Source organism: Stenella coeruleoalba (assembly GCF_951394435.1).
Source record: "Stenella coeruleoalba genome assembly, chromosome: 19".
NCBI lineage: Eukaryota > Metazoa > Chordata > Mammalia > Artiodactyla > Delphinidae > Stenella > Stenella coeruleoalba.
In genome coordinates, this window is record NC_137165.1 from 29,337,062 (window position 1) to 29,363,012 (window position 25,951).

Consider the following 25,951-nt stretch of genomic DNA (forward strand, 5'->3'; position numbering starts at 1 on the left):
TGTCTCCCACCCTTACATCAGGACAGGGCACTGGCTTTTAATTTTCCCCTATACTACTGCTCAAGAGGAAGCAGAGCATAAGTTCTCTAGACCTAGCCAACGACACCCAGAAAGTCTCTGAGAAGCTTTAAAAAGATTATTTTCTACTTGGGCTGTTCAAATGGGACAGGGTCAGGTTTCTGATCTGTGTAATGATTCGTGGAGCAGGCACTTAGTTTTATTTGGAGAATTAAATTTCCATAAAGTTTTCATTTTCCATGCTCCTTCACCCATCACATCTCTAACTGCATTGTACTCTCTAGATTCAGGGCACTGCAGGCCCAGCTAGGTTAATAATCTATGGTTGAGACTAAGAAATGCTAAATGAGTTTTGACTAGGTATAAAGAAATCATACTTAGCATTAGCAAAAAGTTGTTCCCAGTTGCTGTATAGCTATGACAACAGAGCCCTTCAGAAATGTTGGCTATAGCTAGAAATGAGGGCAACTGTTTGCAAGAAAATAATGTTCTAATGAGTGGTTGGTTCATTAGGAGATGTAAATATGCATGGAAGAGGCTTAAGAAGGAAACCCAAGTGGGATTTCATTCTCGGATCTCTAGGAAAACTTTACCCAGACTAGGGCCTTCAACATTCCACACCGACCAAAGTACACTCAGTTCTCAGTTATCCAGGGCCCATTTAACCAAGACAGGCGTTATCTAGGCTCCTTTCTCTTCTTCTGCCTCTCCATCATTTCCCTGCCCATTAGTTCCTGCATGGCAGGCTAAAATAATGAAGCAATTGGATAGATTATTCTCTGCAATTCATAAGCCACTTTGTGTTTGGTCTTTATCAGAGGGGGAAAGCTAAAACTACTCATGAGAATGAGGGATTATTTTTTATATTATCTGAGGATTTAGATGTTCTCCCCATTACTACTGGATTACATTCCAATAATCAAGAAATGATTGTCTAGACAGCCCAATTATTTCTATGGTTTCCATCCAACTTTTATCATGTACCTATTTTCACCCCACAGGGATGTAAATATACACACAGTATCAAGAAAGCTTTAAGTAAGGCATAAGGTAGAACTTCCCAAAAGGGAGGAATATTTTTATATTGAAATGTATATTTAAACAGTACTCAAAGTGTGTTCCACATAAGAGTGGTTCTATAAGATGCTCAGCTGGAAAAGGGTCTCTAGTCAAGTATATTTGGATATTGTTACATTATATATCCCTCTCTTGGAAATGTAAAATAGACATTAAAATATTAAAGACTCTAATAAAAAGAAATTTTGAATTTGGTTAAGCAAGCATTTTCCAAACTTACCTGGCCACTGTAAAACATTTTTTACAGAATTAGTGTTCCAAGCCACAAACTTTGGGGAACACTGACCTATAATATGCCAGGATAAGAGAAATGACCTTCCGAGATGATACAACATAAATCTCTCTAAATCTAAAAGGATAAATTAAGGATAATTAGGTACTGCATACAGAAAACTACAAAATTGTTATTTAAAATAAACTATATTGATACTACGTGGTTTACAAATTTTATAATTAGAAAAAACAATTACTTCAAACCCCAGTTCACCCACTTACTGTGTGTACTTAAGAAAAGCATTTAACTTATCTGAGCCGTAGCTTCCCTATCAGAAAAAAACAACCATAATAATATGTATCTTTCAGGACTGTTACAAGAATTAAATTAGATAATGTATTAAACTCATCTGGCATGAGTAGGCACTTTACAAACTGTAGCTTATTTTTTTTCATTGTTCTTCCAAATGAAGAATGAGATGCTCTCATCCTCAGCATTTTATATGTCCTAGAATTAAAGTATAATCACTGACTCCATTGTAATGAGCCTGGAGTACTCAATAGATACACAGCATATTCTAAATGCAGAACTAATAATAAAACATCCCTTCTCCTACCAAAGCCCTGCATGGGAGATACCAAAACCCACATTAATTTCTCTATTTTTGGCTAAAAAACTGGCCACAGCTAATTCGCATCTTCAGTACTGGGACGGAAATTCAATGGAGATGTTGAGTGGCCTTTATTGTCCACAGGGTTGATGCCCTGACATACATAATGAATTATAAAGAAGTCAACTGTGTTCACTAAAGCAGTCCCCTACAGGAGTGAATTTCAATTATCATCCAATTTTTCAACTGGCAAACATTAATTGAAACACTGTCTCCTATGTGTTAGGTGCGAGACATACCAGTATGAATAACATAAGCTCTCTATGCTCCAAGCACTTAAAAGCTAAAGATCTGCTTCATTCAGAGTCCAGAAAACTAACCATTGCTCCAGAGCCCTGAACTAAGCAGAGACAGAATAGAAGCCACAGTGGTTCTTAGGAAAACCTGAGTTTAGACCTTGTATCAGTCAAGATAGGCTATATCATGCTGTAGTATCCACATGACCCCCCCAAATATTTATTTCTCCCACATGCTATAGGTCTACCACCGGTTGCCTGAGGGCTGGCTGTCCTTCTGTCTTGTCATGATCCTCTTTCTGGAAATATATTTCAGCACCCATGGGAAAAGGAAAAGAGACTCTTGAAGGTGTCATGTGGACAAGACTTTATCATTTACACTCAAAATTCATTGATAAAACTGGTCACATGGCCCCAACCCAACCACAAGAGCTCCAAAAGTACAACTGTATTGTACCATGTGCCCAAACTGGAGGAGACCTGAAATACTGGACATTTTCATGGGCCCCTTTCCCAACTGGTAGTAGCATTTCTCATTTTTCTCTTTTTTTTAGTCTAATTTTTTTAGTTTAGTTTTCATTTTTATTTAAGTTATATGTGACTATACTCTGAAGCCAGATTATGTGGGTTCAAATACAGGCTAGACATTTACAAATCTGCATGACCTTAAGCAAGTTGCCAGCTTCTCTATACCTCGCTTTGCTCACCTGTAAAATGCAGATAAGAATTATATAAACCTGTCGGCCATCTGAGGACTGAATTACTTAAAATAAGTAAAGCACTACGAAGAACTTTATTATGAATGAAAAAACAATTTCTCCCATCCTCCATTTTCTCTTCCCTAGAGGCTCAATTATTTTGATATTTTCTCCATATCTCTAAATAACAGGCTTATATTGCTAATTCTTGATTTTTTAAAAAATATACAAAGTAGAATTGGTCCTTCATTAAAATGATTTGTATGTTAAATATATATATATAGTTATTATCTCACTAAGGAAGATGATTATTTCTTTTTTATCCCTCCACCCTCTTCTACGTATATGTAATTCCTACTCCCTCATTCTCCTAATATAGTCATTTAATAAGATCAATATTTATTGCTAACATTATAATGATCATATAAATTTTATGATTATTTTCCTTTCCTGGATAACTTGTTTCCTCTGTAGATAATAATCAACTTTTATTATGTTTTTTTATTTTTCCATGTGCTTATAACCAATTAATCCCCAAGCTATTCTCCAGTTCTCTCAATTTTCTCTCAATACAATCAGATACATAAGTATTGTTTCAAATGGCATCTTCTTAAAGAAACTTCTCATAGAGCCCTCTGACCTGCTCCAATCTAGCCTGGTTACTGGCTGCCTCTATGTCTGTTACTTACTGGCACCCTAGGATCTCCTTTCACCACCACGTTGAGCACTCTTCTTGCCACTCTCCAATACTGGATTTCTTCTTTTTTGTTTACCATCTCCTCCTTTTTCTGGGGTTTGTCTGCCATTGGTGGGAGCCTTTCCTCTAGTAGCTTCCTGTCAGAACACTTGGGAGCTAATTTTTGGATACATTAAGTGTCTTAAGATGTATTTATTCTATTTAATATTTATTTAGGATAAATAAGTATAGAAGTAGATAAGTATAGTATTCCCAACTGAAATAATGTTCCTTCATATTTTGAAGGTGTTGCTTCATTGCCTTCAAGCTTTCAGTGCTGAAAAGTCTGATACCATTCCGATTCCAGAAGTTTTATATGAAATCTACTTTTTCCTACCCTGGAAGGTTTTAAGTTTTCTTTCCACCTTCAGTATTCTAAAACTGCACTGTTATGTACCTTCATGTGGCTCTATTTTTGTCTGTTGTGCTGCACTTTTGGCAAGCTCTTTCAATACAGAAACTTAGCGCCTTCAAGTATGGGGTATTTTCTTAAATTATTTTTTAAATTATTTCTTCCCCTCCTTTTGCTCTGCTCTCTCCTATGAGAACTCTTATTCAGATACTGAACCTCATGGACTAGCCCTTTAGGTTTTCCACCCCCGCCCCTCCTACTCTCCATCCTCATGTCTCTTTGCTCCACTTTCTTGCAGATTTCCCCAATTTTATTTTCTATTTGGTTTTTCAGACTTTGATAACATATTTTTAATTTCCATTAAAATTCCATTCCATTCCTCAAACAAGTTTGTGAAGACCTTGAAACGGTGGGTCTATTGTTCTCTGAATATTTCTCTTACAGACCTTTATCTTTTTTACAAGGATGCAATGTCTTTGCTTGTCTCTCAGGCTATTAATGACAGGCTTTGTTTCATTTTATGTTTTCTTCTCTCAACATGGTCTCCCCTCTAAATTGCTTTTGTTTGGTTTTGGCCTGTGTTTTTTCTGTGACATGCTTTTCAAACTGCCTAGTGATCCTTGGATGTGTACTCAGATTTAAGAGAAGAGAACTCAATAGCTGTTGGGAAGCTCTGAGCACATGGATAGGGCTCCTTAGTTACACAGATCACTGTAGGGTGATCTGGCATGGCCTTATCTTTAGGAAAGCAGTAAAGCCAATGTCAGAATCTTTAGGTGTACTCTTACGCTAATCAGAGTCTCCAGAGATGCTTCTTCCAGTGTTCTGCCTGGAGAATATAAATTTGAGTACCACTGTTCCGAGAGTCCAGTGGGGAAATACTCTGTATGGCAACTTTCATTTAATCCACCTGTTTTGAGTACATACCACTCCCTCCCTCTATTTTTTAACCATACACCATATCTTTCACTCTAAAGATCTCTGTTTTTATGCTTTCCAGAGAATATGCTACTAGCTTTCTTCCAGAGTGGGGAAAGGGTAGGAGAGGATATTTAGAAGTCTAACTACTTTTTAAACAGATTTCAACAAAACACCCTGATTTTAGCTCCACATTCACCACTCTTCCAGCAGTATACGGTGCCCATGGGTGAGTCAGGTTACTTCTCAGCTTTCTCAGGTCTGCTAAATCCATCTGTCCATCTGCTTTCTAGCTACCAAAATTCACGTGCTTTTGTCTCCTTTCCCATCTCTTTGTCTTGACAGATTTACGTCACTTCCTCTTTTTTAAATCTCTTTACTCTGCTTTTAGTAAGATTTTGGGAGAGAGTAGTATGTGATAAATAAGTTCAATATGCTGCCTTTAATCAGAAGTCCCAGCAGCATTATTTTCAAGTAGAATATAACCAGCAAAATACATGTTCAAGTTAGAAAAAAATGCTTTTGCTTTGTTCTGCCAGGAATAACCATTACCAACACAAGCTTGAAGCTGGCATGAATGCTTTTGTCAATCAGCTCATTCCCAACTGCTCCTATAGGATCACGGGCAGAGCCACACTGGGCCTCAGGCATGGGCCATCCACCCAGGTTTCCATGTCTAACAGCAGTGATATGGACCACGTTCTCATCCCCAGTAACACGTCTGTCAGGAGTCTGGTGATGACCCCAATAACCTCAGCTTCCCTTCATTAATTACATTTAAGATGAGAATTAAATCAGTGATCATCTAGTTCAGCTCTAGGGAGCACAGTTTGCAAAGACTGCTACAGGAAATCTACTACTTTTATCAGTGAGAGCTCCAGCTGTAAATAAAAGAGCTAAACAGAAGCAATGGATGATTTGTTCATCACTGTAACCATAGAACCTAACATATAGTAGTGTACCAATAAATATTTATTCAGTGAACAAATGCTTGTTTTTCTGGGTACTGCCTTTTTTATCTTGGACAATCCACTTAACCTCTCTGTCTCAGTTTCTTCTTCCGAATAACAAGCATAATCATACCTATGCCTACAACTATTTTTGTAAGCCAACATACACACTGGAAAAAAACTACCCCAGAATGCTAGCAGTGGTTCTACTAACGTGGCAGGATGATATGTGTGGGATTTTGTTCTTTTTTTCTATGCTCCAGACTTCCTGCAATGTGCCTATATTAATTTTATAATGAAAAAAAAATTTAATGGAATATGCAGACTAACAAGAAGAGCTTTGCCAACATTGAGAAGTATGTGACTATTAAAAGGCAATGGGAGCTGGGGACAAAAGTTGATCTCGTGTCTTCATATCCCACCTCCTAATAAATAAGGAGAATATAAACAAAACACCTAAGTGACTTCACCTGGAGTTATAAATGTTACTCATTTCCAACAGTTTTGAGGAACTGTTCATTAATTAACTACTGGCATCTCAAGATACAAAAGCATCTTGACGGAATGAATGAGTTGAATCCCTACATGAAACTGAGTATAAGTGACACTGAAGGGACAGGAGACAGAAAGGCAAAACGGTGGGAAGAAGGCACTGAGAGTGTTGTTCTTCCAGTGGAATTTACACTGTATTTTTTTTTTCTGTGTTCCAGAAAGTTCAAAATTACAAACCACGGGCCGCAAGCAGTCAGTCTCTAGGAGCCTGAAACACCTATTCCATTCCTCAAACAAGTTTGTGAAGACCTTGAAACGGTGGGTCCTATGTAGTTTTTCCAGGAAGTCTTAGCTTCTCAGGAATCTGCTGCTTTGGGTTCTGAGTGGAAACTTGGTAGAAATTTCTTTTTTTTTTATTATTAAGACAATACAAAATTCACTTTTCTTCTGAAAATTTGGACAAGATAGCCAAGAAATTTGTTGTATTTAAGAATATGCTCATAGGTATATTTTAAATTACCTTTTATCATGTCCAAAAATATTTTTTCCATGATCCAGGCTTGGAGGAGAAGATGATTGAGGACAATTTTTATTTTGCTTTTTCTTTTTAGGGGACTCTACATAGCTGTTATATTTTATTACAAAGACAATATGTTAGTCACCAATGAAGATCAAATACCGATTGCTGAAATAGATGACTCTCACACCAGTTCCATTGCACAAGATTTTCTGTGGTTCACAAAGGTATCCTGAGTTCTAATTTTATTCTTCCCCACTTTGCACCAACAGTCTGTGCATAAATCTCTGAAACTTTAGTTGAGGGGTTGAGGGGTCTCCAGTGACCAAAATGTTGGGGTGGGAGTAAATTATCTCAAAGGTCTCTTTCAGCCCTGATTTGCCCTATGTCGTTAAGAATGCCAAAATAGTATCTACACTACATTTTCAAAGCAAAGAAGCTTCCATCCTGTCAGATTGTGTCTCCACGATTCTGAGTTATGGGATCATTTGGCAAAGACTAAAATGTGAATCTGATGGTTTCATTAACATTCAGATCTTTTTCCAATTGGACAGAGATCAAAAAGTTGTTTCGCATGCATCTGAAAATGGACTGGAGAACAAACATCGAGGGTCAGGTTTCCTTCTCCCTACGTTGCTTTGATGCCACGACCTAAATCATGTACTGGCTTGGACGATGATATGACTTCGTGACTTCTTTTGCAGCTGTCTTGTATGTGGGAAGATATAAGGTGGCTGAGGCAAAGCACACCTATCTCGATGTCCTCGTCCACAGTACTACAAACTCGGCAGAAGATGCTTGCAGCAACAGCCCAGTTACAGGTGAGGGGCCAGGGTTCAACCCAGACCTCCAAGGAAATTTAAGAAAAACACGGCAGTTCAGTTACCAATCCTACCTGGAAAGGATATATGAAGTCTTCTTGGACAGTTTGAGCTGCACACCTGCCTTTGTAGGGAACCTGTGCTTCTGGCAGTCTCCTGGAAGGAGGAACAGGGGTCTAACCTGAAGAGTCTAGGTGGGAACAAGGAGTAAAGAGACTTGAATTCTGGATTTGATGTTAATCGGTCAACTCATTTCTCCTTTCTGGGTCTGAGTTTCATCACTTGCAAAATAAGAGGTTGACTAGCTCCCTTGAAGACCTCTTGATGCTCTGGCATCCTGTGCATCTATGAGTATACGGAGATAGACAAAGAGACCCCCAGATATTTTAAGGAGTTTCTTGGCTTGATGCTTATGGCATCAATGATGCAAAGGCATTTGCATACATTTTTGATAATTTAAAAAAAAAAAAACTTAAAAGCTTACCTTTAATTCTGAATTTAATCCTTCTGTACTATTAACCCAATCAGATCAGGTCCCCAAGCCCTGCAAGAATCTTTGTAGGTTCCAGAGCCCCTCCTAGAAATGATATTGAACTCTAACCAGTCTCTTCTGGGTTTCCCTTTCATTGTTTTTGGTTTTGTTTTGTTTTGATATCTGAATTCGTGCTTCTTAGCACAAAAAAACATCTGCAACATAGAACTGGGCCCTTTAAGATATCGATAAGCCTTGATCAGTGATGGGTATCTACCTACAAAGCTGTCAGTTACATCAACCCCAGAGATACACATAACAGGAATCTACATAAGCTGTGTTCGGCCAGGCCATACCAACCGAAGCATAAAAATAGAGTCATAATAACAAAAAAAGATTTTCTACAGTTCCACCCCCACCTGCAATTACACGAATTTCATTTCTTGACCCATGCAATAATTTGACTCCTTGCAATAATAATAATTATTGTCTTGCTATTATAATAAATTCTGAAAGGTAACCCTTAAACCTCCTGTTCTATGCTCCATTGCATAGGCAGTATATTGCCTTTTGTCCTCAGTAAGATTTAAAAAAACCGTGCTCTCCATTTCAACTCACTCTTGATTACAGAATCTTCTCCTTCAACTCAAGAAGTTCTTGGAGCTGGGCCATGATGACTGTGCTGAATTCAAAGAGCCTCTTCCTTTCATCACTGACCAGCTTGAGCTGGATCAAGCCACTAGACCTCAAGAACACCTCTTTCTTTAGGATAAACTTCATTCCCAGTAGGCTCCTTGGTCCCTTAGTAAAGTTCTTTCCCAGGAGTCCTTAATGGACCCTCCCATTAGCCCACCATACAGCCCAGACGTGCTTAGATCACAGACTGAACAACTTTAGAATTTCAAACGGGGCTCTTTATTTTATGTTTATTAGAGGCTTCCTAGAACACCTTCATCTGATATCAGTAACATGAGAAGGGTTAGGCTGTCTGTCACAAGCCACTGCAGTTAAACACTGAGGGGCTAGAGGGAAGCCATGATGGTCAGTGTGCCCTACTCAACTATTACTTCCATTGCAACAGCTCTTGGATTTGGCCCCCCAAGGTACTGACCCCCATCACTTTTCATAATGCATCAGCCCCCTTCTGAGGTCATTTTCCTCCTTGCCTAGCTTAGATTAATTAGCCCATCATAATCACTCCCTTGAAAATCCTCTAAATTTCTGGCCACTGTCTCCCTCCATATTATCTATTTGGAAAAAAATCCAAGCCTGGATGAATCCAACATGTCTACACTAGAGTAGTTGTACACTGCTGCAGAAAAAGCATCACTGAAAAGGGGGGGGGTGAGGTATGATTGGTTTTATGTTAAATTCATGACTACAATTCTCACACATAAGGTTACCTTGTGATAACATTCCATTTCTCTACTAAATTCACTTTCCCAAATTACAAGGCAACTATTTAAAACCTTCTCCATTCTACCACATCTCTTTCCCCTTCCCCACATTCTCCATCCCCACATCAGGTGACACTTTACTGTATAACTCATCAAGAAAATAAATAGGAAATAATTCTTTTTCCACTGCCAAATTGAAAGGCCTCCTTGCACTGATGCTACTTTCTCTTCCTCCCTCCCCCCCCCATTCCAACAGATAAAGCCTCACTCCTCCTACCCAAGGCTCATCCCTCACATGTGCTCTGGATCTCAGTTCTTCACTCCCTCCTTCAGTTACCAATCTCTCTTCTCTTCTTTAGAACCAAACTTCTTGAAAGGGTGGCCAACATTCTCCTTTTGCATTTACTTCCTCACTTCCCATGTAGTTCCAAGCTCTTTCCCTGACTTTTGCGACCACCATGCCTACCAAACTGCTCTCTCAGGCCACCAATAATCAGAGGCAGATGGTGCTCGTAAAGCTTGAGCCGAAAGGCCCCTCACTTGCATGACCCCGCGAGTGTGGGAGTCGTGCAGTGCTCAGGGAGGGGAAGTTGGGTTACAATCTTCGTGATAAACTGCCTAAAGAAACCCAGGAGGGAAAGGGGATCAGAAATTCCAAATACTCCAGTATTGGGGGAGATTTTCTTTTTAGTCTAAATATTCACTTTTTTTTAAATTCACTTTTATACCTAACTTTCATATTTGTAATTTTGTATTCTTTATCTTAAAGAGGACCCCAAAATTGTGTGGTACAGGCCCCTACCTGGATCCATCCCTGCCAATGACTTCGGTTTCACTATGTCCAACTGACACTTTTCAATCCTCTTTGCAACGGACATCTCAGCAGCATGTGATACACTTGGTCCTGCTCTCCTTTTTCAAACTGCCACATCCCTTGGCTTCCATGACTCCATACTTTCCAGATTTTTCCAACTTCCTGGCCTGTCTTTCTCAGTCTCCTCTGCTAGCTTAAATGCTGTTTCCTCTGCTTAGAATCCTCTTCTACTTCTTTGTCTCACTAATTCCTACATATCCTTCAGATCTCAGCTTCATTTTTCTACTTCCTCAGGGAGCCTTTCTCTGATCTCCCAATTAAGTGAATCACTCACATAGCACGTCGCATTCTTCATTCAGAATGGTGATCATAATACCATTAGTTAATTATCTGTATCGTGATCTGGTCACTGACCAACTTGGACTGTGAGTCCCTGAGCTCAGGGAATGTATCTGCCTTGGTTACCACTATATCCCCCATGTGTGGCATGTGGCAGATCATCCTTAAGTACTGGCTGGATAAATAACTGTATTTATCAGTCCAACCCCTGTACCCCTAAGATCACACTGGAGGGTACGCTATCTAACCAAAGGGAAAAGGGATCACAGAAACGTACCTCATGCCATAGTTACCACCTGGAGAGCTCTCCAGCCCTGCACAGTGACCAGTGCCTCGTAGTACTTAATAGTTACCCCTTTCAGTGCCCATCAAAGGTCAGAGCACCACCTGCCTAAACAACAGCAGTCACTTTCATCTTTTCTTGTAATACCTATTGCCCAAACTCCTTGCTGACCTTTAGAATGAAAATGTCTCGAAATACTGAAGCCACTCTTTTTTTTGGGGGGGGGGGGTGGAAGGGCGGGGGGCGACAAGGCATAGAAAAAAACTTCTCAGAAGAGGAAGAAACATAAGTTTGGGGAGATTTATGCTTAATATTTTAGGTCTCTTTACTAATCTAACATGTCTTACAATGTTCTGAGAAACGTTAAAAGGCATCCTTAAATAGCTCGATTGGCATCAGCCATACATAAATCCTATTGCTTTACCTATGGTATATCTCATTTTACTCTCCCTCCCTTTCCAGCATCACTACCACTGCTTCATTACTCCAGATATGTCAAAAGCCTCCAAAGTCGTCCTCCTGCTTCCAGTCTTAACACCCTCCAACCTGTTCTCCACACTCCTGCCAGAGTAGCCAATAAAGGATGCTGACCATGTCATTCCCTGACTCACACTCTTTCAAGAGTGGCGCAGACATTTTATCACGGCACACAAAGGCCTTCCTTGCCATCTTTCTCCCTCTCCTCTGTTTCCATGGCACCCTGACTTACCTTCATCAAGTGCATACAAACCACTGTACACCCTGTGCCTTATTTTCCAGTTTCTGCTCTATAGGGAGTTTTTTTTTTTAATTGACTTTTATTAGAGTATAGTTGCTTTACCATGTTGTGTTAGTTTCTACTGTACAGCAAAGTGAACCAGCTATACGTATGCATATATCCCCTGTTTTTGGATTTCCTTCCCATTTAGGTCACCACAGAGCACTGAGTAGAGTTCCCTGAGCTATACAGTAGGTTCTCGTTAGTTATCTCTTTTATACATACGAAGGTTCTTTAATACATGATAATAAATAATAATCGTGAAACAACTTTCATTTCTCTAACAGAGTAAGTGCCAGCCATTTTGCTAAGTGCTTTCCAAACTATATCTCATTTTATCTTCACCACACCATAATGAGAAATTACTATTATTGATATTCATTTAACACTGGATAAAACTGAGGCCTAGAAAGGGAAAATAACTTGCCCAAGGTTGCACGGATAGGAAGTAGCAGAGCCTGGATACAAACCCTGATCTATATAACTCCAAAGCCTGTATTCTTTCCAATATTTCATCACCTTATTGTGCATTCATTTTACAAAAAGCAGACAAAAATTTTAAACAGAACAAATTATGTATATTATAGTTAAAAAAGAAAAGGTAAAAGTCTATTCTGTATCATTTGGAGCCTATCTAGGAGAAGTGGTCTTACATTTTATCTGGAAGAAGGTAAAGTATGAATTAATATGACCTAGGCAGGAGAGATAAGTATCTGCCAGCATTAGGATTAAAAAATACTAATAATAAGATTAGAAAGCCTATAAGTGGCCAGGACCCCACACTGTTTTTCTTACTTTTAGGAAAATGGCAGAGGCCCCAAGAGGCAGAAGGGTATATTCCTCTTACACTGAGAGATACCTGAACTACTTATCCTCAAAATACAGGAATAACCTGAAACTAGATTGGGTTATATTAAACTTTCCTCCTCCACAGATTTTATTTTTTTTCCTGCAAACTCTTACTTTATTTTTTATTGGAATATAGTTGATTTACAATGTTGTGTTAGTTTCAGATGTACAGCAAAGTGAATCAGTTATACATATACATATATCCCATCTTTTTTAGATTCTTTTCCCATATAGGTCATTATAGAGTACTGAGTAGAGTTCCCTGTGCTATACAGTAGGTCCTTATTAGTTATCTATCTTATAGATAGTAGTGTGTATGTGTCAATCTCAATCTCCCAATTTATCCCTCCTCCCCTTTCCCCCCGGTAACCATAAGTTTGTTTTCTACATCTGTGACTCTATTTCTGTTTTGTAAATAAGTTCATTTGTACCATTTTTTTTTAACATCTTTATTGGGGTATAATTGCTTTACAATGGTGTGTTAGTTTCTGCTTTATAACAAAGTGAATCAGTCATACATAAACATATGTTCCCATATGTCTTCCCTCTTGCGTCTCCCTCCCTCCCACCCTCCCTATCCCACCCCTCCAGGCTGTCACAACATTTGTACCATTTTTTTTAGCTTCCTCCTCTACGGCTTTTAGAAACGAGTGTTAGTGAGCTAAAGCCAGGTAACAATTCATGAATACTATGTCTCTTTCATTTTTCAAGGGGGGGAGAAGGTTTCCCCGAAATTTTACTCTTCTTTTCCAGGCCTTCATATCTCTACGCCAGACCTCCTTCAACTTCCCATGTCACCCCAAACTGAATGAAAGTCTCTAAGTATTGTGCATCTGTCCAGGGCTTACTGACAGCCCTGTGGTTTGCTGTGGTTATAACCTAGAGGCATTCCTGTGAGCCATCAGATGCCTTTTATTTCTCTTTACCTTGTAGAATCCTCAGAGTTCCCAGATCTCCTAATCTTGATGGCATAGCATGACAGGTATTAACATGGTATGTTTTTCCTTTAGGCACTAAAGAACCCCAAATTTGCCCCCTTAGAACGTGGTTGCAACTTATTTTCCAAAGATATTCCTCTTTTAAATTGGCCTCTTCCCAGAGCTAGCTATCCAACCCAATTTGCTATCAATAAAGAATTTCAGGAAGACTTTTAGTGCTTCTCGTTTAGTCAGCATATCCAAAACTAACAGTGAATCACTGATAATAAACTCTGCCTAAATGAAATGACCATCTCATTCAATGTCCACTCACCCACTTTGATCCAAAGCAAATCAAATTTTCCAGTGTCCTAATGATGTTACTTCAGTCAACAAAAATTTCTTGAGCTATTACTATGTACCAGGCACTGTGCAAGGAACCCAGAGAAACAGAGATGAAAAAACCATGATTTCATGACATGTACGTCAATACACAGGAAAGTCAGAGTCATGCTAAGATACAAGTTGGTACACGAAGCAGTAGGGGACAAAAAAGGAGATGGTAAGTTCTACCTGTGAGAGTTGAGAAAGTCCTCCCAGAGAAGGTGAGACCCGGGCTGAGTGTTCAAAATGAGTAAGTATAAACCAGGGTGGAATTCCAGTTGGAGCACTAAAGAAAGCCCATACCCTGCCTACTTGTATCAAGCTCGAAAGTTTACGAAACACTTTCTCATACATTGCTTGACTTAATCCACCAATCATTCTATAAGGTAAGGATTAGCGTAAGGGATGTCTGAGCTGTAAGGACTCTTAATTTTAGATGATGAAACTCAGAGCCAGAAAGAGTAAGTCATTTTTTAGAAGTCTAAGTGTTAATGAACAGCAGCCAGACCTGAAACTCAACACCAGGCTAACTAAAGGCTTAACAGCAGTAATGTGCTGGAGCCAACTTGTACTCGCTTAGGAGAGCCAACAGTTAAGTATTCAGAGATTTTCAAAGCCTGTTGTCACAACCTTTGGTAGCTTGAAATAGGGTACTGTGGGAGTATTTACACCACAGAAATTGGCATATTATATATCAAGCCTTTTTTTTTTTTTTTGATGGCCAGTTTACCAGCATGCCATTGCTGATTGGCCAGTACTGCTTTGCAGCAAACTGCTTTATATAAGACTGTAGTACTACACATGGCTGGATTAAAAGCCTTACCCAATTACTTCTCTATGATTTAGAAGTTAATTGTTAGAAAGGGATAATCTGACTGAGTAGTTAGGCCATTTTTAAAAACAGTAATCCTTCCAAATGAATTTTTATAATGTCAATAATTATTTATGAAATTTCTTATGTATGTGTTCTGTCCTTGCAAATTAAGAAAAGAAAAAAAAAGACATAGTCCCTACCTATGAGGAACATTCCACTGTTTTTGTAAATGTGAATACTGATCAGCTGGCTCATTCATTTTTAGGTCATCCTTATCACTTTCACAAATTCCAGTTCTATTTTTGCACTCCTGCTAACAGGTTATCTTGTCAGCACTTATGTGAGCTCACAAAAATAACAGCCAGGAGCTCTGAGATGATTAATTATTTTAAAAAGCTATAGATATTCAAAGTAAAAGGGTATTTTATCCTATTCATCCAGTGCTCTAAGTTAGAAATCTTCAATCCTTGCACATTTGTAAAACTGCTTATTTTAATAACAACTACCTGGGCCCCTTCACATTTAATGTGGCATCCTTCTCTTCTTACCTTTCTCAAAGTATTGTCTACCTTGTTGACCTAGCTCACAAACAATTTTAACAAAATTTTAAATAAACAGAACTCTCTGAAATGCAGATAAGTCAAACCAGGCCAATCTCCCAATTAAAGTATCTTGAAGGGAATGTGCAGTCATTTGGGGACCTGTACAATGTGCTACATTGTCAATTCACTTCTTCATTTTAAACAACCCCACTTCATACCAGCTTACTGTAGATCTCTTGAAAACTCCACAAGTAGCATACCTGAAATATCAGGCATTTTTCTTTAAAACATCTGGGATTCTCTTCAAGTGCTGGTAACTGAGGTTTATGTGCCGGTGTGTCTATGTGGGTAAGAGATATTTACAGATATTAAATTTGCTTAAAAAAAAACATAATTTTTGTGCCTCTTGCTATAATCTTTGCAGGCTTATGGTGAAGACATTCTCTTTGAGCTTCTGTTCAGTACATTTGTATGATGCTACATATTCTATTATAGGGTTAAGTCTGCTCAACAACAACCACCAAAAAACAGCTTCTCAGAAACATCAGATAATTATTCAGTGTCTTTTGTTGCAGTTTTGTTGCTTTGTTTGCACATCATCTAAGCTACCAGAAATCTGTTTGTTTCTAGAATTTACTTGGGACACACAATTTGGGAAGAGTTTACTATGAACCCATTAAAGACCGGCATGGAAACATCCTCATAGTCACCATCAGAGAGGTGGAGATGCTCTATTCATTTTTTAATGGCAAATGGATGCAGATCTCAAAGCTGCAAAGCCAGAGGAAGTCTCTCTCAACACCTGAGGAGCCAACAGCCTTAGACATTTTACTGATAACCATCCAGGTATGTAGTCTTTTCAATTTTCCTAATAAAAATTCCAAACACACTTATTGAGGTTCTAGTGAAATGTATCAAGAGCCATTTACATATGCAGTAATGGAATGAAGAGGTCCGGAGGCATGTCATTGTTTGTATTCCACACGTAGGAAAGATTCAAAAGCATCAATCAGCTCGTCACTTCTACAAGTCCCTTCCAAGGCCCTAAGAACTTCACATTCATAATTTTGTATTCCTTTCCTTAAGAAAAGCACAAAAAATTGTATCAGCTTAAGGCCCCACCAAACTTGGATTTGCCCCTAGACACACAGCTAGAAAATGGCAGAGCTGAAAGTTGAACTCGGATCTTCTGATTGGAAGCAGGCTTCTTTCTGCTATATTATATCACATTTGGAGGCAGGAGTTAGGATTTTAATGAGTGAGGGATGGGAGGTGAAATAAAAGATGAGTCACCTGAGAACTAAATAGCCACCAAAATTCAAAAACCAGGCAGCTGAGATCCAGTCTCTTAACCTGGATGGCAGAGCTAGGATACAAACCTATACCTCGTGCTCCTGAGTCTAGTGCTCTCTCCACGCCACCACACAGCTTCACGTGTTCTTATGTAAACATGGGCTTCAAGCTGTTTCTTTTTCCTTCTTTTAAATCCAGTGATGGGGATGAGTTCTATAGAGCTCTCCAGTTAGGTGGCAAAGCTAGGAGAAACAACTACCTTGAGGCCTACACAACCAATGGCATATATCGACAAGACAGCCAATCTGGAGTAATGGGGAAGAAAGGGCTCAATCTCAGACAAACAAGCCAAACCCAAGCCTTGGCCCAGTAACCCCTCAGATCACCCTAAACAGCTAAGTAACCAGCCTGCTGACGTACTTTCATTCTCCACTGAGGGGTGGCTAGTACAATAATCTCACCTTTCTATTACTTGCTCTGGCCCAGACCAGGATAAAGTCCAGTGTAGCAAAGGTAAGCTAATTGGTCAAAGCCAATACCTCTGGATTTGGTTTCATGGAATTTGGGTTCATATGAAATTTATAGAGGGTGCGGGGGGGTGTGTGTGTGTGTGTGCGCGCGCGCGTGTGTGTAGGTGGGAGCAGGGAACACAGTCACATTCGTGGTTCCCCTCCTCACCTTTTATAAGTAAGTGCTAAAAGAAACATTTTAAAAATCATAATAAATTGAGCTTTTACAGGGTGACTAATACACTAATCCCCTATAGGGATAAATTGGAGTCTGGGCTACCTTTGCTCCTAGAAACATAGCACAGGCCCCAGCATGATATAATACCTGGTTTCTCCTAGACTTATTACATTAAAAATGTGTTACAGGTGCAGAAAAATTCCAATCTGGCAAAAAGTTGTTAGAGAAGGAGACCAAAAATAGAGGCAAGATCAGGTTTCCACACAGATCCAAGTGGAACATTTACCCCCGCTGACTGGCACATTCCTGCTTGATGTCATTCCCACCCACCCCCTACTCTCCTTTTTTCTCCTTCTACTTTTTCTCTCGCCCCTCCTTCCCATACAGGCCTTACACTGGAGAGGAAATGGGGGAATAAAACTATTAGTGCGGTATTCAGTTACTCCTAGACTTAACATTTAATTATGTCAGGAGGCAGCCCCACCAATTCAACATAGAGATAGGTCTTGGTGGTTGACCAAAGCAGGCTGGGTAATTCCCACAATTCCAGGCCACAAACCACTCTTTTTTCTCAGGGTCATAAGAGTGATGACCTCCAGGCCTTCTGATTGGAAGCCTGAGCTTCTTTCTGCTACATCACACCACATTCTGAGGCACCACTTTGGACTCAGGCCGACTGGGTATGATTCCTGACTCCACCTTTTCTGGTTATGTGACTAGAACAAGTTACTTAATTTCTTACCTCCTGTATTTCCTTCTCTGCAAAACAACCTACTTCACTGGGTTCTAATGAAGAGTAAATGAGTTAAACACATAAAGCATTAGAAGAGGAGCACAAAGTGAGTGGTCTATAAATGTTAGTTATTTTTATTATTTCTCTACTCAGAAAAATCCAACCAATGCTAGGCTCTCCCTCAGGGCACACCCAGTCCATCTCCTTCTCATCTGTACTCTCCCAGGAGACCCTAGGTACTGGCTCAGTCATTTCACTACTTCTACCTTTTCGTAAGAACTAAGGAAAAATTGTATAAAGACTAAATGATCCACAATGGAGTTTTCAAAACAGATAAGGGCTTTAACAAAATCTGGGCCCATAACTAATGCACTAATCCTTTAGGGCCCCAGGGAACCTCCAGGGTCTAACCCGCTCAAATTCCTGACCCTCTCAAGTCCCAGACCTTCATAGCAGGCCTCTCTCATATATCTGGAAGGGAGAGAGAAATCCTTCCCACACTTGCCTGGGAAGGAAAAGAGAGTTATTACAGACAAGTTAGAATCCCCCTGAGCAAACTAACTGGCAATGAGGGTACAGTTGACCCTTGAACAAACAACATGGGGGCTAAGGGTGCTGACACCACCCCCCCTGTAGTAAATCCAAATATAACTTTTGACGCCCCAAAATTATAATGTGAAAAAGAAATTCATATTTATTTAGAGGTATAACAATTCATGCATTGATAATAAAGAAGCAGCAGTATGACTGCTTTATGGTAGCCTAGTGTAACTGATACAATTGCTTCACGGTAGCCTAGCCTATATACGCTCATGAATGGTCATAAAATTTTTACGGCATACAGTATTATAGTCACATTCATAATACAGTATTGGAAACTGTTACTTTTTTTAAAAAACCACTTACCTGTGATGACAGGCTGATAGGCAGTTTCTCCAATTACAAGAGACAGGCATACTGTATGGTAATGTAATTCTCTGAAAAAAAAGTTATAAAACAGTAAGAAAACTAAAACATTATTAATTTTACATTAAATACTACTCACCTTTTGCCTATGTAAGGATAGGTTATCCACCTCAATACAAGTCTAGCACAATGTTCCACACATATATTTTTGTATATTTATTGAAATCCAGGTATAAGTGGACTCACACAGTACAAACCCATGTTGTTCAAGGGTCAACTGTGTTTCCAACAGAAAGGCCCCTCTCAGGTGCTGAGTTTCTCTGACCATAACCTTCAGGGGTCACTTCAATAACTGGAAACCTCCAGGTAAAGTTTTCTCTGAAGATTAATCTCTCACATTTGTACTACACTTTCAAGTTTATAACACTTTGTCACATCTATATCATTTGATCCTCATGAAAACCCAGTGAGGTTGAGTGGGAAATTTCTGTCCAATTCATAAATGAAGCTATGGATTTCAGGGAAGTAACTCACCAAGGTCCTATCAGCCAAAAAAGCAGCCTGTGGGACTAAGACACAAGTCTTCTGACTCCTAGCCTGGTGCCCTTCCCATTCTGCCATGCTGCTTTACACACCTTCCCCGTCCTTTTCTCTAGATCCTTTTTAAAAGTGTGATCCTACAGAAGCTGTGGTGAAGCTTGCCCTCCGTCTCCCTCCCATCCCTGCTTTCCTTCCCTTGACCTCCTTAGGCATTTCTTGTCACCTACAAGGACCCAGCATCTTCTTCTTACACCTGAGGTGCCCAGGACCTACTATCTCTTCTGCCCTTTTCTGCTTTTTTCCTGCACATTCCTGCTCTCTCTACCTCCAAGGAACCCCTAACGTGGGGATCAAAAACTACTGGAATCAGGAAGATTAATGGAAATGAGTCAACTGGACTGGATATAAGAAACAATTGGGGTCACACAAAACTTGTTCACCAATGTTCATGGCAGAAGTATTCACAGTAGTCAAAGAGTGGAAACAACCTACATGTCCAATAACTGATGAATGGATAAACAAAAGTGATGTATTCATATAATGGAATATTATTCAGCCATAAATGAAGTACTGATCCATGCTAATATGGATGAAAACATTATGCTAAGTGAAAAAAGCCAGACACAAAATGCTACACAATTAAATATCCAGTACAGGCAAAGCCATAGAGACAGAAAGTAGATGAGTGGTTCCAGGGGCAGGAAGAGGAGGGACTGGGGAATGACAGCTAATGAATGGGAGTTTTCTTTTTGGAATGTTGAAAATAATCTGAAATTAGATAGTGGTGATAGTTGCACAGCCTTGTGACTATAGTAAAAACCACTGAATTTCACACTTTAAAAGAGTGAATTTTATGGTATGTGAGTTATATGTCAATATAAGAAAAAGTGGAAGTAACAAAGACTACAGTAATCTGAAGAGCCCCTGTCTCATCTAAAGAACAGCCCTATTCAGCCTCAACTAATTGCAGTGCAAGAAAGTGGTCCCAATGTTGAAATATTTTTCAATTTTTAAAGAGAAGTTGAAAGTCCAGAGTTTGGGATAAAATCTCTTTATTTTTAAAAGTTAGAAAATGATTCAGAAAATTTACATTCTTGGCAGCCTATATAATCTTGGGCCACAGGCCACCATTTTATGACCTCTGTCAACCCTGGACAATTCAGCTTCCATACCCTATCCAACAAAACAAAAGCCCTGTAGTTATTGGAAAAGCAACTACACATTGTTTCTCTAACAAGCTCTTAGGATATCTGATCAATGAAGAGAAGAAGGGTATACCCTTCCTGGTCACTGCTCCAACACAACATATTCTCTCCCGAAGGTTCAGCCCCAGACCCCCAGTACCTCTGGGCCTCTCACTTCATAGTTAATAAACATTTTTTCATCACCAGCTAGGTGCCAGGAACTCTTCTAGGTGCTATAGGAAAAACAAATGAATAACTCAAGGTCCTTCCTTTCAAGTTCAGTCAAGGGAGGGAGACAGACTTGTACACAAATCAAGGTAATACAAGGCAGAATTAAACCAGAACCTGCTAGCAGCACAAACAGTGTACTATGAAAACACAGACAAAGCAAGTATTAATTCTACCTGGAAATATCAGGGAAGCCGTTGTAGAAGAGGTGACATTTGGCTGAGCCATGAAGGGTAAGGTAAGTTTACCAGGTGGAGAAAAAAAGAGAGAGAGAAAGACAGGGGGGAGGGGGAAGAAAGGAAAGGGGGAGGGAAGAAGAAAGGAAGAGAGGAAAGAAGGGAGGAAGGAAGGAATTAATTAAATAGAGAATTAAATTAAATAGAGGGCATGGTACAAAAAATTAAGGTAAAAGCTGGAAAAGGAGATCCCACCCTCCCTTGAGTCCACAATGGACCTTACACAACCTTTATTATACTGGGTTAAGAACAACTTGCTCACATGTCTCTCTCACAAACTGAAATACGAGTTCCATGAAAAGAAGGATCATGTCCTATTCATCTTGATGTCACTAACATCCCAGCATAATGCCTGATACATAGTAAGTGCTCGATAAAAGTTGGTAGAATGAGTGGATTCATGAACCAACAAAGAATCAAAGAAGAGAGATTAGGCTATGTATGAGGAAGGGAAAAGCAATCCATTTTGGCTGGAGATAAGGGACACAAGAGGACTGCAGTGGAAGTAGAGACTGGAAATGCAGGTTAGAGGTCAAATCAGGCAATATATAAACCCACAGGCATTTGATTTGGCTTAGGGGGCCTTTCTAATGTACCTCAGATTATGTGAATAGGACAGCTTCTTTCTCTTCCCATGCATTTCTCAGGCTCCAAAAACATTCTGACTAATGAAGGCTAAATGACTATGTAAAGGCAGGAAAACACATAGTAGATGCTCAGTAATAGTCTTTAAAAAAATTGAATGGAAGAGTGAATGACTCCATCCCAGAATGGTGTTGTTTTTTACATAACCACAGTATGTTCCTAACTCACATTCTATTTGTGGTCAGTTCTGACCCCCACATGTTTTTTCTTATACTCATACGCATTCTATATTTGTACTCTTGGGTTTGGGTCTTTACAAGCACATTTTCTTATTACGTTTCAACCCTAATTATGATAGGCTTATTTTTCCAATGCATAAGGTCATTCAGAGCTTTATTACTATTTTCCAGAAAATCAAAACCACACCAAATTTGGGACCCACAAATTTGATACACACATTCTTCATTTCTTTGTCTGGAACATCAATAAACATGATGAACCGACTGGCTCTCAGGACCAGTCTCTACTGGGCCATCGCTCAATATGTCCTACTACTCCCATACTATCCCCATCATCCACAAATCTTCAACCCTGATATTCAGCTTATTATTAAAGTCATGCGGTCAAGATTCTATTGATACTTTTCCCAGATTATCTAGTGAAACAGATTATACTGGAGACAACTCCCTGGTCTATGCATCTTGTTCTTTTGCTATAGGAAATTAAAGTTGTCTGTATGATCTGCCCATCACAAAACCATGCTGACTCCTATTTAGTGTCTCAGGGTTTCCTAGGTGACTGCAAATTGATTGACTGATGGTTTTTTCTCATTTTTCCCAAAGATCTATAAGTTGGTGGTCTTTAATTACTAGTGTCTTCTGTGTTTCTCCCCTTCCTGTTTCAAAGATAGGCATATTTGCCCTTTTCCAGTCTTTAGGGACTTTTCCAGTTCTCCATCACTTCTCAAAAATAATGATCTGTGGGTCTGTGGCCACATCTGCTTGTACAGCAAGCACCCCTAGGGTGCATATCGTCAAATTCTGCTGATTAAATACTTGCATTTTTCCTTCTCTCATTAACTGTTTCTCTCTCTTTGATTACCTGTTCATTTCTCAAAATTTCACCTTGACTGAACTTCCTCTAGTCAACTAATTATCTGCAATCTGTTCTGAAGAGACAAGATGAAAACATTCAGCTTTATCAATCTCCTTATATGAATAAGAATTCCCTCCTTCTTAATCGTGAAGTCAAATTTTTCTAGTCTATTTCTTTGCCAAATATCTTAAAAGTTATTTAGTCTTTGCTTTCCTATACATGCTAGTTATGTCTTCCTTCCAATTGTGACCATTCTTATTTTGTCCCTCTTCTGCTATTCTCATACATTCTGTTTTAGGGACAAGGCCTGATTTCCACATGTTGCAAACCTATTATATATAGAAACAGTACTGGGCACTAAGGAGACAAAGCAATTGGGAAAAAAAAGGCCCTGCCATTAATTTCATAGTCTAGTTCAAGAAAAGAACATAAAAGAAGAAAAATATAAGTTAAGTACTCCTTCCTCTGTATGCCTACATTGCCTCTATTATAAACTGGTTTCGGTATATTGTGATCATTCCTTTACTCATCTGTCTTTCTTGACCTCGTCAAAAGCAGGGATCATATAAGGTTCACCTGAAACCCCAATGTCTCCTATAGTACCTGGAACTCAATATGTTTGATAAGGACAGGACAAAGGAGACAATACACAATAGCATATGTTAGATGTTACAGATGGTTAATTCTACAGAGGAGGGGTCATTTCTTCAGAGTATACTGTCAAGGAAGACCTCATACCTTTCTGTTCCATACTGAATTCTATGTAAGTTTAAACTTGTTTTTTTCTCTTCTCTTTTGCCTTCCCTATATTTAGTGGTAGAGTTGATTCCCTCTTTTTTACCCCCTTTGAAAACTAGGCTAAACTCTGGCCTATAGAAATCCTTCCCCTATAATCAGTTTCCTGAGTCATCACTCCTACTCTGTTTCACCCCTACACTGCCCAAATGTATAAAAAGTCTTACCTACTGATATACAGGAGAGGAAGTGTCTGTATTACCAAGTATTTATTACCTGAGTTCCTGCAGTCATAGAGAGAAGCAAAAGTCACAAACTTAAAAGTTCACTAGAAAACTGACCACGTAGAAAACAAAACTCCACTCAAACACCCCTCTGTGCTTAACTAGGCTGGCACCTCCTATCGCACCAACTTTATTCAGTCTCCGCTGCCTATGGAATATTGTGATGTGACAATACAATGCAAATTCAATGCAAATCTATTACAAGGTAAATTTTTAAATCTTGTAAAAGACACAGAAGTTTGTGAAGCTGATGAGGATGACATGGAGACTAATGAAATCACATGCAAATTTACTGACAATTGAGAATCTAGCAATGGTAGGCCAGTTAACAACTGAAGACCACACAATGAACAAGGATTTTATAAGAGAATGACCTGAATATCAAATTTGTTTAATGCAAGGGAAAAAAAATATATGGAGCCTTCAGATACTCTTGCAAAAATTATCCTCTTCACGATCACATTGTGAAAGTCAAACATGAGGAACAGCATTTCAGCTATCATACAATTTAGTCTAAAATGTTAACCCAAGAATCAATACTTGATTCTCTCTTCATTCTCAGAATTAGTGATTATAACTCGAATGTTAATAAGATAAATAAATCTATTGCTATTGCTTGTCTGATTTTTCAAGATAACAATCAAATCCTTTTTTTTCTACTTACTGTAAAATTTTGATCCTTTTCCTGACACCAATTATCCTGAAATAATGAGGCTTCCTATACTGCTTTGTCAGTTTTTACACTTGCAATTTGTTTTCCCCCAGCTAAACAATAAACCCTTCAAGGACAGAAATTATGAATTCTATTTTTCTTTAGTATCTATCCGCCTCCACCACCAACCAGACCATTCCCAATCACAACCCACACACCTATTCGTGGAACAGAAATCTGAGGAAAATAAGCATGCAGAATATATTAAAGGCTGAGTACCTGACTTGGAGGCTAATTCTCCTGAAGGTAAGACTGGCTGTACCACCAACACATTCTCAACGTTCATGGTGGTATCCAAGGTTTCTCACTAATTACTTAGCTACAGCTCCTTTAATTCGTGACATGGTGTGCCTAAGAAATGAAAAGAGATTGCCTTTTAATGTGTTTTTTGTTTTGTTTTTCATCCTACAGGATATTCTCTCCTATCACAAAAGGAGTCATCAGCGTCTCTCTCCTGGATTATATCTGGGTTACCTAAAGCTATGTAGCTCTGTGGATCAAATCAAAGTTCTTGTTACCCAAAAGTTGCCTAACATTCTCTGCCATGTGAAGATCCGTGAGAACAATAACGTTTCCAAGTAAGTTGTGAGGAGTTTAGATTTTCCTCATGATGAAACAATGGCTAAGTGATGGGTTTGATGTGCCAGAAGGAAACTGAAATGTTACTTCTGAGTGAAGTTTCTACGATGAGATGTCCTCAGGGGCCAGCACACTGGGGCAAAGGCATAGCTCGGTTTTAACGTTAGGATAAGGAGGGCTTGTAGTACTGATTGGTGGAAGGAGTGGGCCCATTTAAAGGGGACACTATCCTTTCACTTTCCTCTATGCAACCACTGACATTCAGGTTAATGAATAGATGCCCTTTTCTTTCAGCACTGCTATTTCCAATATCTTTTCTCCACAACCTAAAAAGTCACATTTAAAAAAATCACTTGTGTAAATGGGTTCTAGTAGAGTAACTGGTCTCCCCTTAACCTTAAAGGACCCTCCCTACCCTCACTCCCCCCACCCCAACCCCCTGGCCTAAGGACTTTGTGTGTTTCCTACACTCTTTATGGTTCTCTAGGGAAGAAAAGAAGTAACAAGGCCTGACCTTCTGGAAATTGCTCTACGATTTGGCATTATGGTGAATTACCGTTAACTTTGGAAAACGTTGCCCAGTCTTGGAAATCTGACTCAGCTTTACCGCTAGCCCTCTAGTACACCTCTGAAGGTCTACTAAAATGAACTGAACTGTGTTCAACACAAAAAGAAAAGGCAAAGAAAGAACAGACAAGAAAAGGAAAAGAACTTGAAAAAGAGTCTGTCAAGCTTCCGTGTACAATTTAGATCCTCAGGCTCTAGGCTGCACCTACAGATTTGCTTAACCAAAGGAGACTCTAATTTGGTCATTTAAAATTTGGTCACTAAAGTGAGAAGAACTTTTTGACGAGAGTATCTCACGATGTTTATTAAATACTACTTGA

General features: G+C 39.2%; 1 protein-coding gene across 1 annotated transcript in view; it reads left to right on the top strand.

Moving 5' to 3' along the window:
• ANKFN1 (ankyrin repeat and fibronectin type III domain containing 1) overlaps nt 1–25,951 on the top strand; it is a gene marked incomplete at its 3' end in the record, with an annotated part of 139,010 nt that overhangs the window by 77,926 nt on the left and 35,133 nt on the right. The window contains exons 8-12 of the mRNA XM_079904546.1: nt 6,580–6,679; nt 6,973–7,105; nt 7,583–7,699; nt 15,898–16,113; nt 24,897–25,063. Of these exons, the coding sequence (XP_079760672.1) occupies nt 6,580–6,679; nt 6,973–7,105; nt 7,583–7,699; nt 15,898–16,113; nt 24,897–25,063 (733 nt within the window). The remainder of the gene's footprint in view (nt 1–6,579; nt 6,680–6,972; nt 7,106–7,582; nt 7,700–15,897; nt 16,114–24,896; nt 25,064–25,951) is intronic.